The sequence below is a fragment of the Periophthalmus magnuspinnatus genome, chromosome 8 (genome assembly GCF_009829125.3).
Source record: "Periophthalmus magnuspinnatus isolate fPerMag1 chromosome 8, fPerMag1.2.pri, whole genome shotgun sequence".
In the NCBI taxonomy this organism is placed as follows: domain Eukaryota; kingdom Metazoa; phylum Chordata; class Actinopteri; order Gobiiformes; family Gobiidae; genus Periophthalmus; species Periophthalmus magnuspinnatus.
This window is the reverse complement of record NC_047133.1, coordinates 23,908,076-23,924,075: the sequence shown is the minus strand read 5'-3', so window position 1 is coordinate 23,924,075 and position 16,000 is coordinate 23,908,076. Positions and strand designations below refer to the sequence as shown.

The 16,000-nt window shown below is 40.3% G+C and overlaps 1 protein-coding gene across 5 annotated transcripts in view; it reads right to left on the bottom strand.

The window, feature by feature from the left end:
• Positions 1-16,000, bottom strand: part of adgrl1a (adhesion G protein-coupled receptor L1a) — a 134,206-nt gene that overhangs the window by 53,164 nt on the left and 65,042 nt on the right. For all 5 annotated transcript variants that reach the window (XM_033970994.2, XM_055223444.1, XM_033970995.2 and 2 more), the window contains exons 3-4: positions 5,081-5,294; positions 3,507-3,616 (exon numbers count right to left, since the gene is read on the bottom strand). In XM_033970994.2, the coding sequence (XP_033826885.1) occupies positions 3,507-3,616; positions 5,081-5,294 (324 nt within the window). The remainder of the gene's footprint in view (positions 1-3,506; positions 3,617-5,080; positions 5,295-16,000) is intronic.

The window sequence follows — 16,000 nt, the reverse complement described above, 5'->3', positions numbered from 1 at the left end:
TACATTATTTTGCTTCTTAACGCTTCTACTTACTTGCTTATCTACATAAATAATCATAATGAAATAAGAACTTTTGAATATTTTTGTCAACTCTATTCCACATTTTGTATTGGAATTAAAACATGAGATTTAGAAATCATTTTTGCAAACATTAGCCACATTGAAGATGACCATTTTATTACCACTCTGGAAATTGAACAAGCCTGCATTCCAACAAACAAATTTAACCATACAATTAAAATGGTTAAAAAAAATGGCGCCAGAATGCCCAGCAGCCTCAGCCAGGCATGAACGATGGGGCATTACCGAGGCGATTAGCAGTACCAAATTCAATTAATCTTGACAAATCTCCACAGAGGCAGAACGAAAGAGAGCGACGCACCCACTCTCCTGGTAATTAAAAGTAGGCACACGGATTGGCGTGGGGCGCGACGATGGTGACTAACTTAAGGGATGATCAACTCCGGCTGCAGCTCTGAGTGTCAGCTCGTATTTAGTTTGTCAGAATGTCAAGTCCCAAACTAGTTTCTACTTCCAGTTTCTCGAAGAGTGACAGAGGACAGAGGTAATGAGCTCGTCTCTGTCACCTCACACAACCATGGGGATCAGGTTCCAATTTTCTAAGTCCGCGCCGTACTTTGGAGACAATCAACAAAGTTTTTTTTCCCCCAAACAATGTGAGAGGGGTGAAAAATGCAAGTCAGCAGCTATTTAATCATCCTTTTGATTGCTTTGTGCCGAGTGAACAAGCTCCCCGGAGCAGCAAAGAACGCAAGGCTGGAATGCACAAACAGGAGAGGCAGAAAGAGTACTAAAGTGTTTGAGTTGAATGGGAAAGTTATTTAGGCCAAAAACACTTGATTAGAAGAAACAATATACATTCATCTGATATAAAAAAAAAACAACATAAGTACAAATTACTTAAGTCGTTCGTGTTGAATATAATCTAACATGATGACTCAACCGTCTTTCACTGAGGGCCAGACTTCATTCAACAGCAAGTACCACTTCAGAAAATATACCAACAGATCTTAACAAGGTAATGTGACTGTACCAGACTCACTATATATAACTCAAGTAGCTCTACACATGGATTAATGGTACAGTATTACCCAGGGCCAGTGAGAAAAGGCTCTAATCTAAAGAAGACAGATCATGTAAAGGCCCATCGGCACAAGCTTTGGCCCCAGAAGTCTGCTATGCTGTGGGAAAACTAACGCAGAAAATGAAAAAAGTACAACACCTCTGACTCCATGTACCAGTAACTGAACCGGTACCACAGTTTGAGCACCAATGATATCGCGCAAAAAAAACCCCGCTTACTTTAAAGAAGAGTATTTACACCCTTACATCTCCCAATTATAAAAAGCCCTGCGGTTTACAATACAGTCCAGTGAGCTCAAGCACTGAAGCAGGCCTTTGTAGAGAACAGATCAAACTGAAAGGCAGCGGCTGGACAGGGGCTGGCAGTCAGGAGGAGACTTCCAAAGAACACTTGTTGCCACTTTTGAAAGGGTGAGGAGAAAATGTCGCGCACTAGAAAATAACCCCCAACGGCAAGAAAGCCAACTCTTTTCTTATCTGTGACAGTGACTGCACCGACTCAACACAAAGAGGTAAACCCAGGGCACAGCGCCGAGCAGAGCGAGCAGCACAATCTAAAAGAGGGCGAGCTCAAGTACAAGTAGTAGAAGTAATAGTAGTCTTCAGTTTTGGGTACTGATATTGTTATTTATGATAAAGGAGGGCACGGATATTTTAATTTTTTTATTTGTTTTTTCAAGCTAAAATCCAATTTATTTGTGAAATTTTCAATAACTTAAATACATAAACACATACACACACATTCGAGTCTTGTTCTGGATTCTTAATATGAAGTCATAATATGAGTATACAAATATCAGTCTCAAATCGGACACAGCAGCAAGACAAATATTAGAAAATCTATAACAGACCATCCCAAATGTAAGTAACTGAAGTAGGAGTATAAGTAGTACTATTATTACCACTGCTGCACCTGGAAAAGTAAACTGAGAACAGAGTATATGAAAGAAATAGCAGTAGTAGTAGTAGTGGTAGTAGAAAGAAGAAATAGAAGTAATAGTAGTAGATTTGTTAGTATTCCCTGAGTTAATCCAGTATGTCACCCATTACTGCTGCATCTGCAAAAGAAAAGAGGAAAGAGACAGAGCGAGAGGCTGGGTACAATGGTAACAGATGGACAATGTAATCATAACACGGCATGAATTGTGACTTGATAGCAATAGATTGAAGAAGAGATTGAGAGGTTGCTATTGACAATGAGATAAATAAATGCTGAAGACGTATGATAGAAAGAATGTTAGTTATTTTTAGACTTCGCATCAGCACCTGCGGAAAGAAAGAGACTCCCACGTGCATATAGTGGCATGCCAAGAAACGCCCAACCAATCAGAAGTCCCAGAGCAGAGGGGCGTGTCCATGGTCCCGCCCCTCTGTACAGGTAAAACTACAGTGATTGGATAGATGCTGTTGTAAGTTATAATGTGTAAGAGGGAGGATAAAGGGTGTAGGTATAGGCCTTAGTGGAGATTTTCACATGAGACACAATTAATACAACAATTAAGAAGTTAAATGTTTAAAGTCCAAGCGCTAAAGTCAGAGCAGATTTGAAATTCTTATAAAATATATAGTTTAATAAATACAAATTTGGAGTAAACACAATACATCTCACTAAAATAAAATCCATACACCTGTGGATTGTGTAGGTAGTGTACTCTTCAACCTACACCAGTGAAATGAATGGTATTTCACATCTAATTAAAACAAACTGATTGAGAAATATTTGATACATTTCTCTGCACCAGCTTTTTGATAGCAAATATATTCAGCCTTTCCTTGACTATCTGTTAAATTGTCAAAGCAATTCAAAGTGAATGAAGTCGACCGTTTCCATAGCGACAATCAAATACGGGTTGCTCCGGGTCATGTGACCTTAAATCAGCTCGTGGCCTGTCATTGTTAATATTCCTATTGTGCTCTTCTGCGCCCACAATGTGCCCTACGCCTCTTTAAATCTCCCTGTGCCGAATTTTAATTTTTATTGGAAATCGCAGGGAAGACTAAGGTGTTTGGAGCCAGATAAAGGTACAATATGGCCCAGGGCGATGGTACACTGGGGAGGCCTCCAATAAGGGCTGACCTCCTGTTTGCAGTGGGGTGGGCGTCAAGTGCTTATCTTACACCCGCCGCTCCTCATGTGAAAATCTCCACAGCCACTGGTGCGTCGCTCTGCAGATGAAGAAAAAGGTCTTTTTGTTGTGAGCAGTGCAAATTTCAGAGACAGAAAGAGCAGAAGAGGATGTGTGTGTGTGTGTTTGGATATAGCTGGCATGTGTGGTCTCAAAGTTGTTATTTTTAGTATAAGAGGGAGAGGGTGAGGGTTAGAGAAGCTGATGGGTGGGGGGTGAATGGGGTGAGGGGTAGGGGGAGAAGGGGGCGGGGGTGGCGGGGAGCGCGGTACTCACTGTATGGGACGCATTCGTACTGGATCTCCAAATACTTGTAGGTTCCAGGGCAAGGGTCCGGGAAGACGTCCGAGCCCGCTACCACCACACACTGTGTACGGTTGTTACATCTATTCAAACAAAATACAAAAGTTAAAGCGTTAATACAAATAAACATAATAATACATGACATACTGGTGACACACTGGTCAGGAAATATTTAGTTTTAACAGGACAATAATTTTACGTAACTGTATTTTAGTTTAGTAGTCTTTCATTTGGTGGTATTCAGACTACTACTACTACAGGAAAACATTGCAGTATTTAATATAGGATGTGTAATTTACATTTTAAACTGCACAAAATGAGTAACAAATAGAAAACACACCTCCTGAGATAAATGCATGTGTTCCATCTATGATCAGTGTTTGGTAACTTAATATATTTCTTCCCATCGTTGGTAATTGTAAAGTAATTATAACAATATCTTTGAGTCTATTTAGCTTGAATTTGTGCTTTTCAGTAACACTAAATAACGGGCACAGACAGATCGACATTAATCCATTAGAAATCATTCTGGAAACTTGTATCAGAATGCCACCATTTTTAATTTAAATCCAAAACATTGTCAAGAATGAAATACTGATCATTTATTTCTGATGAAAGTTTAAACATCTGCCCGATCAATCACACTGTAAGTCCAATACACTAAGACGACTGTAAAAGTTCCCAGGAGAAATGCAATATTTTTACAGTGTAAGAAAGATGAAGTGGGGTGCAAAAAACATCTCCAGGCTCTGAAAGACAAAAAGAACGGTTGGGGAAGGGAGTAATTTCACACTAGACTAGATCATGTGACAGATGCACCCGCGGGGAGGAGGAGATAGAGATGGAGGAGAGAGGAGAGAGGTGAGGGAGGGAGCGAGGGGAGGGAGGGAGGGGTGAGAGAGAGGGTGTGTGTGCATGTGGGGTAGAGGCAGCTGAGAGGGCGTGTGACGTCATCAGCTCCTCTCCGGGGGAACAACGAGTGGGAGCAATTAGAGGTGAGAGAACAGGGAAGGACACAAGCAAATACACCGGAAAAAAAAAAAAAAAATGTATGTACATAATGCTATCATGACAATCCCATATTACCGCTCAGGTTTACACACACTTATTCTCATCAGCCCTTCAGCTCTTAGCATTTCCCCCTGCTCTCAGCTCCATCATCAAATCATTTCTAGCAATCTCTCCTCTCCTCTTCCTCTTCCCTTTCAATTCGCCAAACACCTCCCACTACCTCTTCTCTCCTGCATGTCAGCTGCATCCTTTCTGGCCAAGCTAGCACCCAGCCTCCATTACACATGTGATGGATAGTGAGGAGAAGGCTGCCATTGATCTAGGAAGCAGATGCCTGGCGCAAACATAAAGATGGGTCCTTGCAAATACAACCAATGGAAAAAGCATGCATGTTATCTGGGGCTGAGATTGGTTACAGTATTCACTTCTGTATTCATGTATTCAGCACCTTTACAAATAATGCTGAGAGTGAGGTTTCCTGCTTTGAAGAAAGGCTTTAGTTGTGCGTAAACATGTTTAAACTGATGCGTGCTTACCTCTGGGACATAATCTTGAAGGCATCAGGCAGGTAGCACTGGGTGTTCTCCATCTGGAAAGGGTCGGCGTCACAGATCTTGTCGTCCGTGCGTCCGTAGTTGGCCGTCTCGATCATGATGACATCACTCCCTGGGCAGCGCAGCTCGATAGGGTAGCCTTCACATGCCAGCTCGCGTCGCATTAGGCCGAAGGGCATCATTGACCGGCTCAGAGCTGGAGTGGAAGGAGGGGGAGAGGGAGAGACACGGTTATTGATCATTCAATATACCTTGATACTTTCAGGAGGCACTTTATTATTAAACCGCATTGTAAACATAGAGCGTAGTATTCAGTGAGAGGCAAGTATGAAAATGGTTTGTGTGTAAAGTACAAATCACTACACAAATATTATTATCATTGTTGTAGTGCACTTTTATATTTGAACCTCACAGATTGCATAGTGGCATGAGGAATGTGCCGCCATACCAGCTTCTCCAGATAGAATGTGTGTGACTTGTGAAACAAACTGCGATTTTGAAATGTTAACAAACTCCTCCACACAGACGGCAGGCATCAGCATATAGCGGCTCACACCAGGACTGTGTGTCCCTCGCAGTCTTCTTAAGTCTCCTGTTGCCACGGTGAGGTGTTGGTACACCATGTTTTAGGGCTCACTCTGCATAAAGAATTACCGCTCAAACACAGCAAACAACCAGGAGAGTAAAGGCACAGCTCAGGCTGACCTCTGTGTCCACACCTTTTACTGTTAATTAGCTGTCTGTGAGGCGGCTGATGGACTGTGGCCAGATGTATGCTCTGTGTGGAGGGGTCAGGCGGGACAATGGAGCATCCAGGGTTAATCACGGAGCCAAGCACACAGGCATGAGAGAGGAGGCTCAGAGGTGGGGGAGAGACACTTACTGTCTTTATAAACACTGCACAGTCCTGGTGTGATTATTTAGTTGCATTAAAAGTTTTACAGGTGGAAAACTGAAGTGAAAACAGCCTTGTGTTTATCTGACAGAGCACCCACACATATACTAGAGTCTAGCGGCTCCTCCACAGCCCAGGTGGAGGCCCGCGGTCTAGACGGGTGAGTGATCTGGCTGTGAAGTTCTTGTTGAAGGATGGCCAGTTTTGCTTAGCATTCCAGCTCCCGCCAGCCTCAGTGTGAGCAGTGCTGTCTGCTGTCCATGGTGCTGAACTTTGGGTACACATTGTACTGGTGTGTTATTAGACAAAAGGAATATGATGAGAGGAGCTGTCCCTGGTGCTGAAAGGGCAGAGGCGTTCTTCCACTTTTAAGTACATGGCAGTGTGGGTAAAGGTGGCCATACTGTCTAGTCTAAACAATGCAGTTTAAACTTACCCACAGCTCAGAGTTCTTTGTGAGCACAGTTTCTCCTGACAGACAGGCTCTGACTCAGCTTCTGTTGGCGCTCAAACGTGCAGAGCAGTGCTGTTTTCTGCCCTGATATTGCACTAGCACTAGCATTAGCACTAGCACGTCTAAGGTTTCAGCCCCGTCCACTCAGGAGCACGGCCCATCTGCCTCAATGTCAGCGTCAGTCATCCCAGACAAGCTCCGCAGTAGCTACATGACTCACTGCCTCAGAGTAGCTCACATTTCCAAATGCCACTCTTTTATACAGCTGGGCCTGAACTTCTGTTGTGTAACTAACGACATTAAGGCTGAACTGCACATGTTTTATGCCTCGCCAGCACGTGGTGTCAGAGCCAAATCACAAAGGCCTACATACAAACACACACACTAATTAGAACGCAAAGACACGCAAACAGCAGGTGAGGAGAGACCATCAAGTGCATATGACAGGTTAGGCTACTCATTTCATTAAAACATAGTTAACATTGTTAGATGTAAGATTTTAGAAAAATCTCTTTAGTTTTGGCAAGGTTTATAATTGGAAATGGGCAGCAGACATGACATGAGTAGAAGCAATTCAATAACTGTTACCTATAGCAACCATAATGCTCACACCGGCCAAAATATGTCTAAATTACACAATAGTTATGGTTACACAAAGGAAATTAGATGGCAACACCTTTATTTTGTTGAGTCGCTGTTTAATTGTCAGGAAAAACACCTTGTCTCTGCATTTTGGATGGAATTTTGGGCATTTATAACACCGATAAATGTATTCTGTTTCAGAACTCATCACTACTTCCTGTATTTTATAACTTTTTTTTACACAAACTGCAACTTTATTGATGTAAGACTACTAAATATTTACCACAGGCACTATCTCACAAAATATGTACTTGAAACAAATGCAAGGGAACACCAAACACAAACTACTACAGATGCCCCGCCTCTCTCGCTCTCTTGCCCCCTCCTCTTTCTCTCTCTCTGGAGGCACAGTGGGCCTGCAGACCTGTACCAGTGTGGGGCCATGTTTCTTTGCCTCTCCTGCAGCGTAGAGTACACCGCGGCGTACAGCTGGACAGCCATTAGACCCATAGTGAGTCAAGAGGAACGTAAAACGGAAAGAGGCCACAAGGAGCAATGGCATTCGCTTCACTAAGACTGTGGATCAACACAACAGGAACATTAGCCCCCACGGCAGGAGGTAGATTACAAGTTACACACACTTTACATACCCCATGATAAACAGTCTGGGATCTGGAGGGTTATGTCCCGCAATGCAACTAAGCCCTAACACAAATACCCATTATAGAGCAACCGAGATATTAGGCTGCGATGAAAAATGTACTTTTGGATTCATTCCAAGCAACGAAAAAAGACACATGACAAAGATTAACTGGTTTATAATGTCAAATCAACCAACTCACAAACTAGTAGTATGTTGCCAGTTATTTAGTGGATCCCAACTCCAACCTAGCATGTGCTCATGTTGTGTTCTTGAGCAAAATACTTCACTCACCTATGAAACCTGCATTAATGTTAATAATTTATTTAATCTTTATCTCATTTTTGTTGAGTTGAAGTAATCTACTGAATGGTCAGAATAAAAAAAACAGTACACTTAAGTACGACAGCAGACACCATGATAACAAGCCTATCAGGTGGAACTGCAAATCTGCCATACACTATCATGTTTCACACCTACACAGTTCACACTTGCAGCCCACTGTTCGACAAGTCCCAGGTTTAAGGTGCATTTCACACTGTAAATGCAACCGAACGCCCCTCTCAAAGTCATTTAGGCTGGAATTTTTTGAATGGTATTTTCAAGCAAACAAGTGCAAAAGTCGATTTGAGAGAGTGACGGAGTGTCTCTTCTGCTCCATGTGAATGCGGCTGTGCAGAGCCAGATGGCCCGGGGCCTAGCTGGAGCTGCGGCTGGCTCTGAGCAGGGCTTAGATGAGATGAGCGGGGGGATAAGCTTGGACTGGCCATGAGCTACGACTGTCCTTCACTCCCCAGGAATCCATTAAGGTTTCAGGGTCTCACTGCAGCCAAAAGACACCGCTGTACCCATGTGGCCATTTAGGACCAGCCTGTCACTCTCTCACTGTAATAGCTGGATGACAGATGCCTACCCAGCAGCAGGCATATGTATAGGTGGATCTGATAGCCTGACATGCAGCTATGACTCATTCACTGCACTATATAAATCTACAACTGTTTCTATATGATGCAAGGAGGAAGCCAATTGTCACGTCAATCGTCAACTTCACTAATGGCACAAGCGCTCTAGGAGGTAATGAAAGTATTACTGAACAGATTATACGAATTATTTAAACACAATTAGTACATAGCCTATATAAAACAATATAAGTGAATTATGTCAAATACTATAAACACTTAAAACTGTTTAACAAGAAGGCAGCGTGCACAATAATGAAACCAGTTATATCACTTTACAAGCTCTTTAACAAAAACCTGGGTGCATTAGTGAGCTCTGTTTAAAGGTGCACTATGTACCTTTGTCTCCCTGGAGATGTTATTGATGGAGATGTTTCACCTGGAATGTTCTACAATATGCCATTAAACTACTCCATGGAGACAAACAGGTGACTCTACCTCCAGGCCAAGTTACAGATTAAATCTTTGCAGAGGTGACCCAACTCACACTAAAGTTTCATTTTCTCTATAAAACATGTTTAATTGGGTGAAATAGGAGCGAAATAGGAGAATTTAATGTAAAGTAATAAGATCTTTATGGAGTCAAGAAGGTGGTAGATTCTTGCAAGTTGCATAGTGGATCTTTTCCGCATCACTATAGGGATCCTATCCTATATACAGACTCATTTCAGTGACTCAAAATAAATGCCTAGGTATTATTCATAATCTGAAAACTTATATTGCATTATGTTTCAACAGCGTCATACTGTATGCTGTGCTTTTGATGGAGAGAGTGGTTAGAATGAGGACGTGGGCTGGAGTCACTGTGCAGGGCTGAGGTGCTCGGCTTCATAATGGGAGCTCTGTACAAATTAAGAGGAAGAGAGCGAGAACCTGATTGGATTTGACTCATTATCCTCACTCAGTAATTAAAGCCTGGGGCTGGAGGGAAGCTTGAGCCATTTTACAGATGCACTGATTTGTACACACTTTTTTCTCCTTCAAACAGCCATGGATATGAAATGTGTTATATTGTATTAATATTTATTATTATTATTATTATTATTATTATTATTATTATTATTATTATTATTAGTAGTAGTAGTAGTAGTAGTAGTAGTAGTAGTAGTAGTAGTAGTAGTAGTAGTAGTAGTAGTAGTAGTAGTATTGTTGGGCTTTTTTTGTTTTTTTGTTTTTTTTTATTACAAATATACAGGTTAAGCAGTTAGCAACCCCAAAATTTAACGTAAAATAATAGCATAAAGAGTTTAAGGTAAAGTAATGGAGAATGTTAAATTAAAGAAATAATAATAATAATAATAATAATAATAATAATAATAATAATAATAATAATAATAATAATAATAATAATAATAATAATAATAATAATAATAATAATAATAAATGTGATTTCAATTTCATCTAAGCTCAAAATAAAACTCTTCTTTATTTGTCTGTTAATCTAACTTTAAGATTAATTTTCAATCTGGAAGTTTGATTATATAAAGCTACGTGCAGTAACGGTGAGCTATAAGCATTTATACTCACACCTCCACCTGTTTTTAACCTTATGTAACTGCTTGTTTTGTTTGTTTTTTGCTTGTATTTTTATGTATTTTAAATAGGGCGCCAATGAAAAGGAGAGTCTGTGTGCTCTCCTTGTATAAATAAAGAGAAATAATAAAGAAATAAAACAGTGAACTTATGGATTTAATCGTTTTAGTCTTGGCGCTGCTGTTTCTTCTCATAATAATCATACAGATTATTATTATTTCATATTGTGGCACTCCTATTTGCAAGAAGAACATTTTAATATTCTGCCAGGCTCGTAGAATAAAAGCAAACACACTTCATTTGAGATACAGCGCTGCTCTGAACAGCACCAATTTCGGAGTCTTCACCAGCTTGACCTTGGACTGCGTTATCACTGCCTTTGAATTCACCACGAGTTTGTTTGCCAGGAAATGAGTGCAGAGGAGCTGGCCTTGCAGGTAACCAGAAAAGGTGATAGGGACCGCGCGATGGGCTCACAATGAGAGATTACACTTGTGGAGCTCAGAGGGTCTAAGGCGGACGGGTTAGTTGGCTCAAAGAGGGTGTTCTGGTGCACTTGTAAGCTCTCTGTTGATTCTCATTAGAAAGTTACCGGAGCGAAGAGCAAGGCACTGTTCTTAAGAAAGCTTACGCATTGAAAACTGTAAAAAATAATCATTTCGGTAGCTGTTAAAAATGGTGTAACGATTCGGAACAAACAAGCCAAAAAGTCATAAGCCAGAGGACTATTTGTGTCTGCGCCAAATCTGGGTAAATGAGAGTCAGGTCAGGAAAAGCATCTGACATGAAGCTAAATCAATACTTCTGCATGGAAATAAACTGGTGACTACTGACAACTCAAATTCCTATTTCCGTCCACAGAGCTACTACTTGCACAACACTTTTACACCTTTCTCGATAAACCAATAAGACTTTTCTGCTTAAAAATCCCAGCACATCAGCCAAACTTGTAATTAACAACGAACAAAGCTATGCTCAAAGATCCTTAGGTCCCATTCTTATATTGTAGTAATCTTAAAGGTAAAATGTAACTTTTCTGGTTGAGTGTAAGCTACTTGCTTGACTGATTTGACTAGAATGTTCCTCAGAATGGCATTATCCCACTTAAACGAGCAAAGACTCGTTTTGGCCCAATAATTACTAATTTACTAGTAGTCTGGAGATACGTGGAAAAAGAATCTAAAAGCATACAAAAATGGCATAAGAACAGTCCACTTTTCCACAACTATTCATTACTATCTGGGGCCAAACCATTTGTTTTGTCACAATGGGAAAAGAAAGGGATTCATGTATTAGGAGACATGTTTGGTGATTCTGGGCTTTTCCCTTTTAGTGATCTACGTGCCGTCTTTAACCTGCCAGCATCTTCTTTTTTTGTGTACCTGCAGTTGAGATCCTCTATGAAAGCCTATGGGGTTCCATGGACTGAACCCCTTACCACACACAAATTACAAAATATATTAAATAGAAAAAAGAGCTTTGTTACACAAATATATAATTTATTATTGATTGCAAATTATAAACCATTGAAAATTGAAAACGTGTGGAGTAAGGATTTGGATGCAGCAATGGAGAATGACAACTGGAAAAGAATATGGAATACAGTTACTTACTTATCAAAAAATCCAAACCATCAGGTACTACACTTCAACTTTTTACATAGAACTTATTTAACCCCTAAAAAGAGATACCTGATGAAGCTCACTTCTTCTCCATATTGTGATAAATGTTCAGAGAATGTGATTGGTACTTTTATCCACACGTTTTGGGATTGTAAAGACGTCAATATATTGTGGAAAACTGTACATTCCTATTTAGTTAAAATGTTAAACAAAGATTTTTGTTTTACCCAACTTATCTTTTTGATTAATGATTTTTCAATGTTATCAAATTGGTCCTTTTTTCACAAAAAGATTTTACTGGCAGGGTTGACAGCAGCGAAAAAACTGCTGGCCCTTCGCTGGCAAACATCTAACAACTTGACTCTGAGTCACTGGATCAATACCTTTCACTATATCATCAACATGGAACTATCAGTAGCTAAAATGCATGCAGCCAAAACAAAAACTATCTCATTATGGAGTAAAACCTTATTGGAGCTGAACAATCTTAAATAATCTTAAATAATCAAGACTGTGCCCAGGGAGGGGGGGTAGGATATCACCATGAGCTCGGGATGTTTTTGTTTTTTGTTTTTTGTTTTTTTTTTTTTTTTTTTTTTTTTGGGGGGGGGGGGTATTGTGTTTTTGTTGTTATTATGTAAACAATAAAAAATTTGATCACAAAAAAAAGAATGGCATTAACTATCTCTTTCCATGGGGATAAGCAGGTAACACTTCCAGACCCAGTTTTAGGTAAGATCTGTGGAGAGAAGAGCCCATACAAAGTAAGACAGCCTGTTTTACAAAGCTTTTTTTTTTTTTTTTTTTTTTTAAATCAACAAAAACAAGCTAAACTTAATGCCATACTGTGCAAATGTTACATAGTGCACCTTTAAGTAGTTCCTAAATGCTAATTAAGTGAAAACAAGCTCTAAAAACAAGCAACAAATGACGATCTATACTTCTAAGGCAGAAATAATGAAAAAAAATGACTACTACAACGTTAGCTTATTTTAACATTCAGCGGACAGAATATTGAACTGATGGGGTCTCCCTTCTAGGTCTCCATGCCGCGCTGTAGTTTAGCGTTTCACTTAGCACCACGAGTTAGCGCTATGAGTCGCTGGTGCATGGCTTGCCACTGCTGATCCACAGAGGCCACAACTGTCACATCTGGACAGCATTTCAAAATGAAGAGTTGTGACAGTGTGACATTCTGAGACCAACCTAACGGGGGAGACGTGAGGGTGCAGGGGCACGTGGGGCGGGCGGGACACTGGATGCTAATGGTATAGGAGCTAGGATACGATCTCGTCTCCTATTTTGCCCCAAGGAGACAAGAGAGGAGACAAGATGAGGAGTGACTGTTTTGGGAGTCACCAGTCGAACTATAAGGTCGGAGCACAAAGCAGCACCAAAATGACACATATATCTAGTGGAGAAAAATGCTTGAAGAAGGAGAAATATGATGGCAGAGCAAATCAGGCGGGATAACAATAGAAGAAGAAAAAAAAATAGAAAGAGTTGAAAATGGATGGTGAAGCTGACGTAGTTCTGTGTTGGAGGTCAGAGAGACGGGCAGAAGAAGAAGAAAGACAAAAGACCTCCCATTGTCCAAGCCTAACCCTCTCATAAGCAGCCGAGCCCTAACGCTGAACCCAATTACAACATGGCTCATAACATTACATCATTCATAAGAGAATTAAACGTGCCCTCAATGGAAACGAGATACCCGCTCTGCTCTGTCCAACGCACACCCAAATGCTTTTACCCCGGACCAGAGCAGCCCCCAGAAGCCAGATTGTGTTTTCCTTGAAAATGTGAATGATGTAATTTTTTTCGGCTCTAAAACACAAGATATTTGTTTGAGTAAGTAAACATCATATATTCACTTGAGCTGTAGTGGGAGGTCTATCTCGCTGTATGTATATTTCATTTCATCAACATTGTGAAAATCAATTCAAGATTCAATGCCCTTGTGATGTAATGATGATCGATAAGATATTCGAGGGTTTCAGAGTGATGAAAAATGTGCACTATCCCCATAGCAATTAATAACTCGAAACAAAATAGTATATCTTTTGAATGGAGAAAAGTATTCAAAATGGCGCCTATAAACAGGGAGCTGAAACCTAATACAGACAGTGAATAGACAAAACGGGTTTGGTTATGGATGTTATTATTATTATTATTATTATTATTATTATTATTATTATTATTATTATTATTATTATTATTATTATTATTATTATTATTATTATTATTATTTATTAATTTTTTCGTCTTCTTTTCTTTCTTCCCATTTATATTCTTTATACCTTCCTTTCTCACTTACGAATGACAAGTACTAGCACTCTCCTCTCCCATCGTCACCTTACCCTCCTCCAAAATCAGTAATGTCACACACACACGCACACACAACACAACACAACACAGACTTGTCACATACAGCTGTAAATAGCTGTTATGTTCACAAACAATGTTATGTCTCGGTACGTCTTGGTATGTCTTGTATGTTTTATCACCATTTGTCATTGTATATGTATGGTCATCATGTATGTATGTTTTGCATTAAAAAAAAAAAAAAGTTTTGGTTACGGGGCTAAACAGAGGCCGATTGCTCAGGCCTCGAAGTAAATTTTGCATTCATTTTTCCCATAGACTTATCAAAAAAAGTTCAAAGACAGCGACGTTGTAACTAATATCAATAAGGTGGTTGGTTTATGTCTGAAAACGCTATTTAAAATGCAAGATTCTGCAAAATGTTTTCATAATTTTGTGGTTTCAGAAACAGATTTTAAATGTTCATTAGTTACCACGTTGCTGATTATCTCCTGACAAGCTTTGCAAACTTTTAATTCCAACCAAACATGCATATCATAGCAAAATCTTTCTCTGCTTCTAGTTTCAATGCATCATAAACAATGCATTAAACTCTGAGAACTATGCTTACTGAGGCTTTACGCTGCATTCAGGTTATATAACACATCTTAGCAACAATACTTTTGGCGCTGTAAGTTTGCCCAACTTTCCTATGGGGAGAAGCTGCTCCGACATAAAGACAGGCAGTCACAAAGCTCCAAAAACACATAAACTGGAAGAAAGCAAGATGGGACGTGCCCACACTGTGAAATCACCTCATCACGGGCCTGGTGTCTAATTATGCAATAAAGACACCTCAGCGGGGGAGTCACTCAGCCCGAAATAAAACTCAACTTGCTTTAAAAAGAGAAAAAAAAAGAAAAGGAGATCCACCTGATGTAAAACCCAGTCTTTCCTTCCCCCTTGGGACAGGTGCAGTGCTATGGGCCCAACTCAACCTGATTCTGCTCGGCGCGGCGCATATCACAAGAGGCGAGGCAGGAGACTGAGTCAGACCTAGATTCATATAAACAGTGTTGTGGTGTAAAAAAAAGTGTGGGTGCTGCTGGGAAAACGCCAGCGGGATGAAAGCAGCGAGATAGAAAAGTACTGGTGAGAGACTGTGTATAGAAGGCTTGTCTGGGAGATGGGCGTGTTGAAAGAAAAACATCTAGAGGGCTGAGTGTCACAGTGAAGCGACTTAGCACTACATTAGACACTTAATTAACCTCCTTACTCAGCCAAAAGCAGAAAGGGCAGAAACTGTAGTGTACGCCGGAGTTGCTGCAAGATCAATGCGTTTGCAGCTAGAAGTGATATTAGGGCAATTTGGATACAAGGGAGGAACGGCCATATTTGGGGTAGCTTAATCGGTGCGCAATAAGGACGACGAGAAAAGCACACACATAGCCTAGAATGTATTTGCTATATGAAATCACGGACCATAGAATGAGTTGTTGACAAGCAAAAGGTACAGAGACTCCTATACGAATACAGTTTTCAGTAATGTGTCTATTATATTTGCTGGTAATGTATAGAACACGGCGCTGTTTCTGTCTGCAATGCGCCGTGACGTGGCGTACCCCGAGCTACTTTTGTCCCCGTGTACAAAGCTCTCACGGTAAGGATTTAATTTCATCAGTAACTTACGTAACGTCCATTAGCTATAGCGATATATATCTTTGGGAGTCATTATGCAACGTCTTCATTATATCAAACACAACAATGCTAGCAGCTTTTAACGGCATCCAATTGTTTATTTACGCTTAATCAAACAATTAATTGCACATTCATTGTCAGTTATTGCAGCCTTGTAATATATAGGGACACAATATAATGTTGTATTACGCTAACGGAGACCTTGTACAACAGGTAGG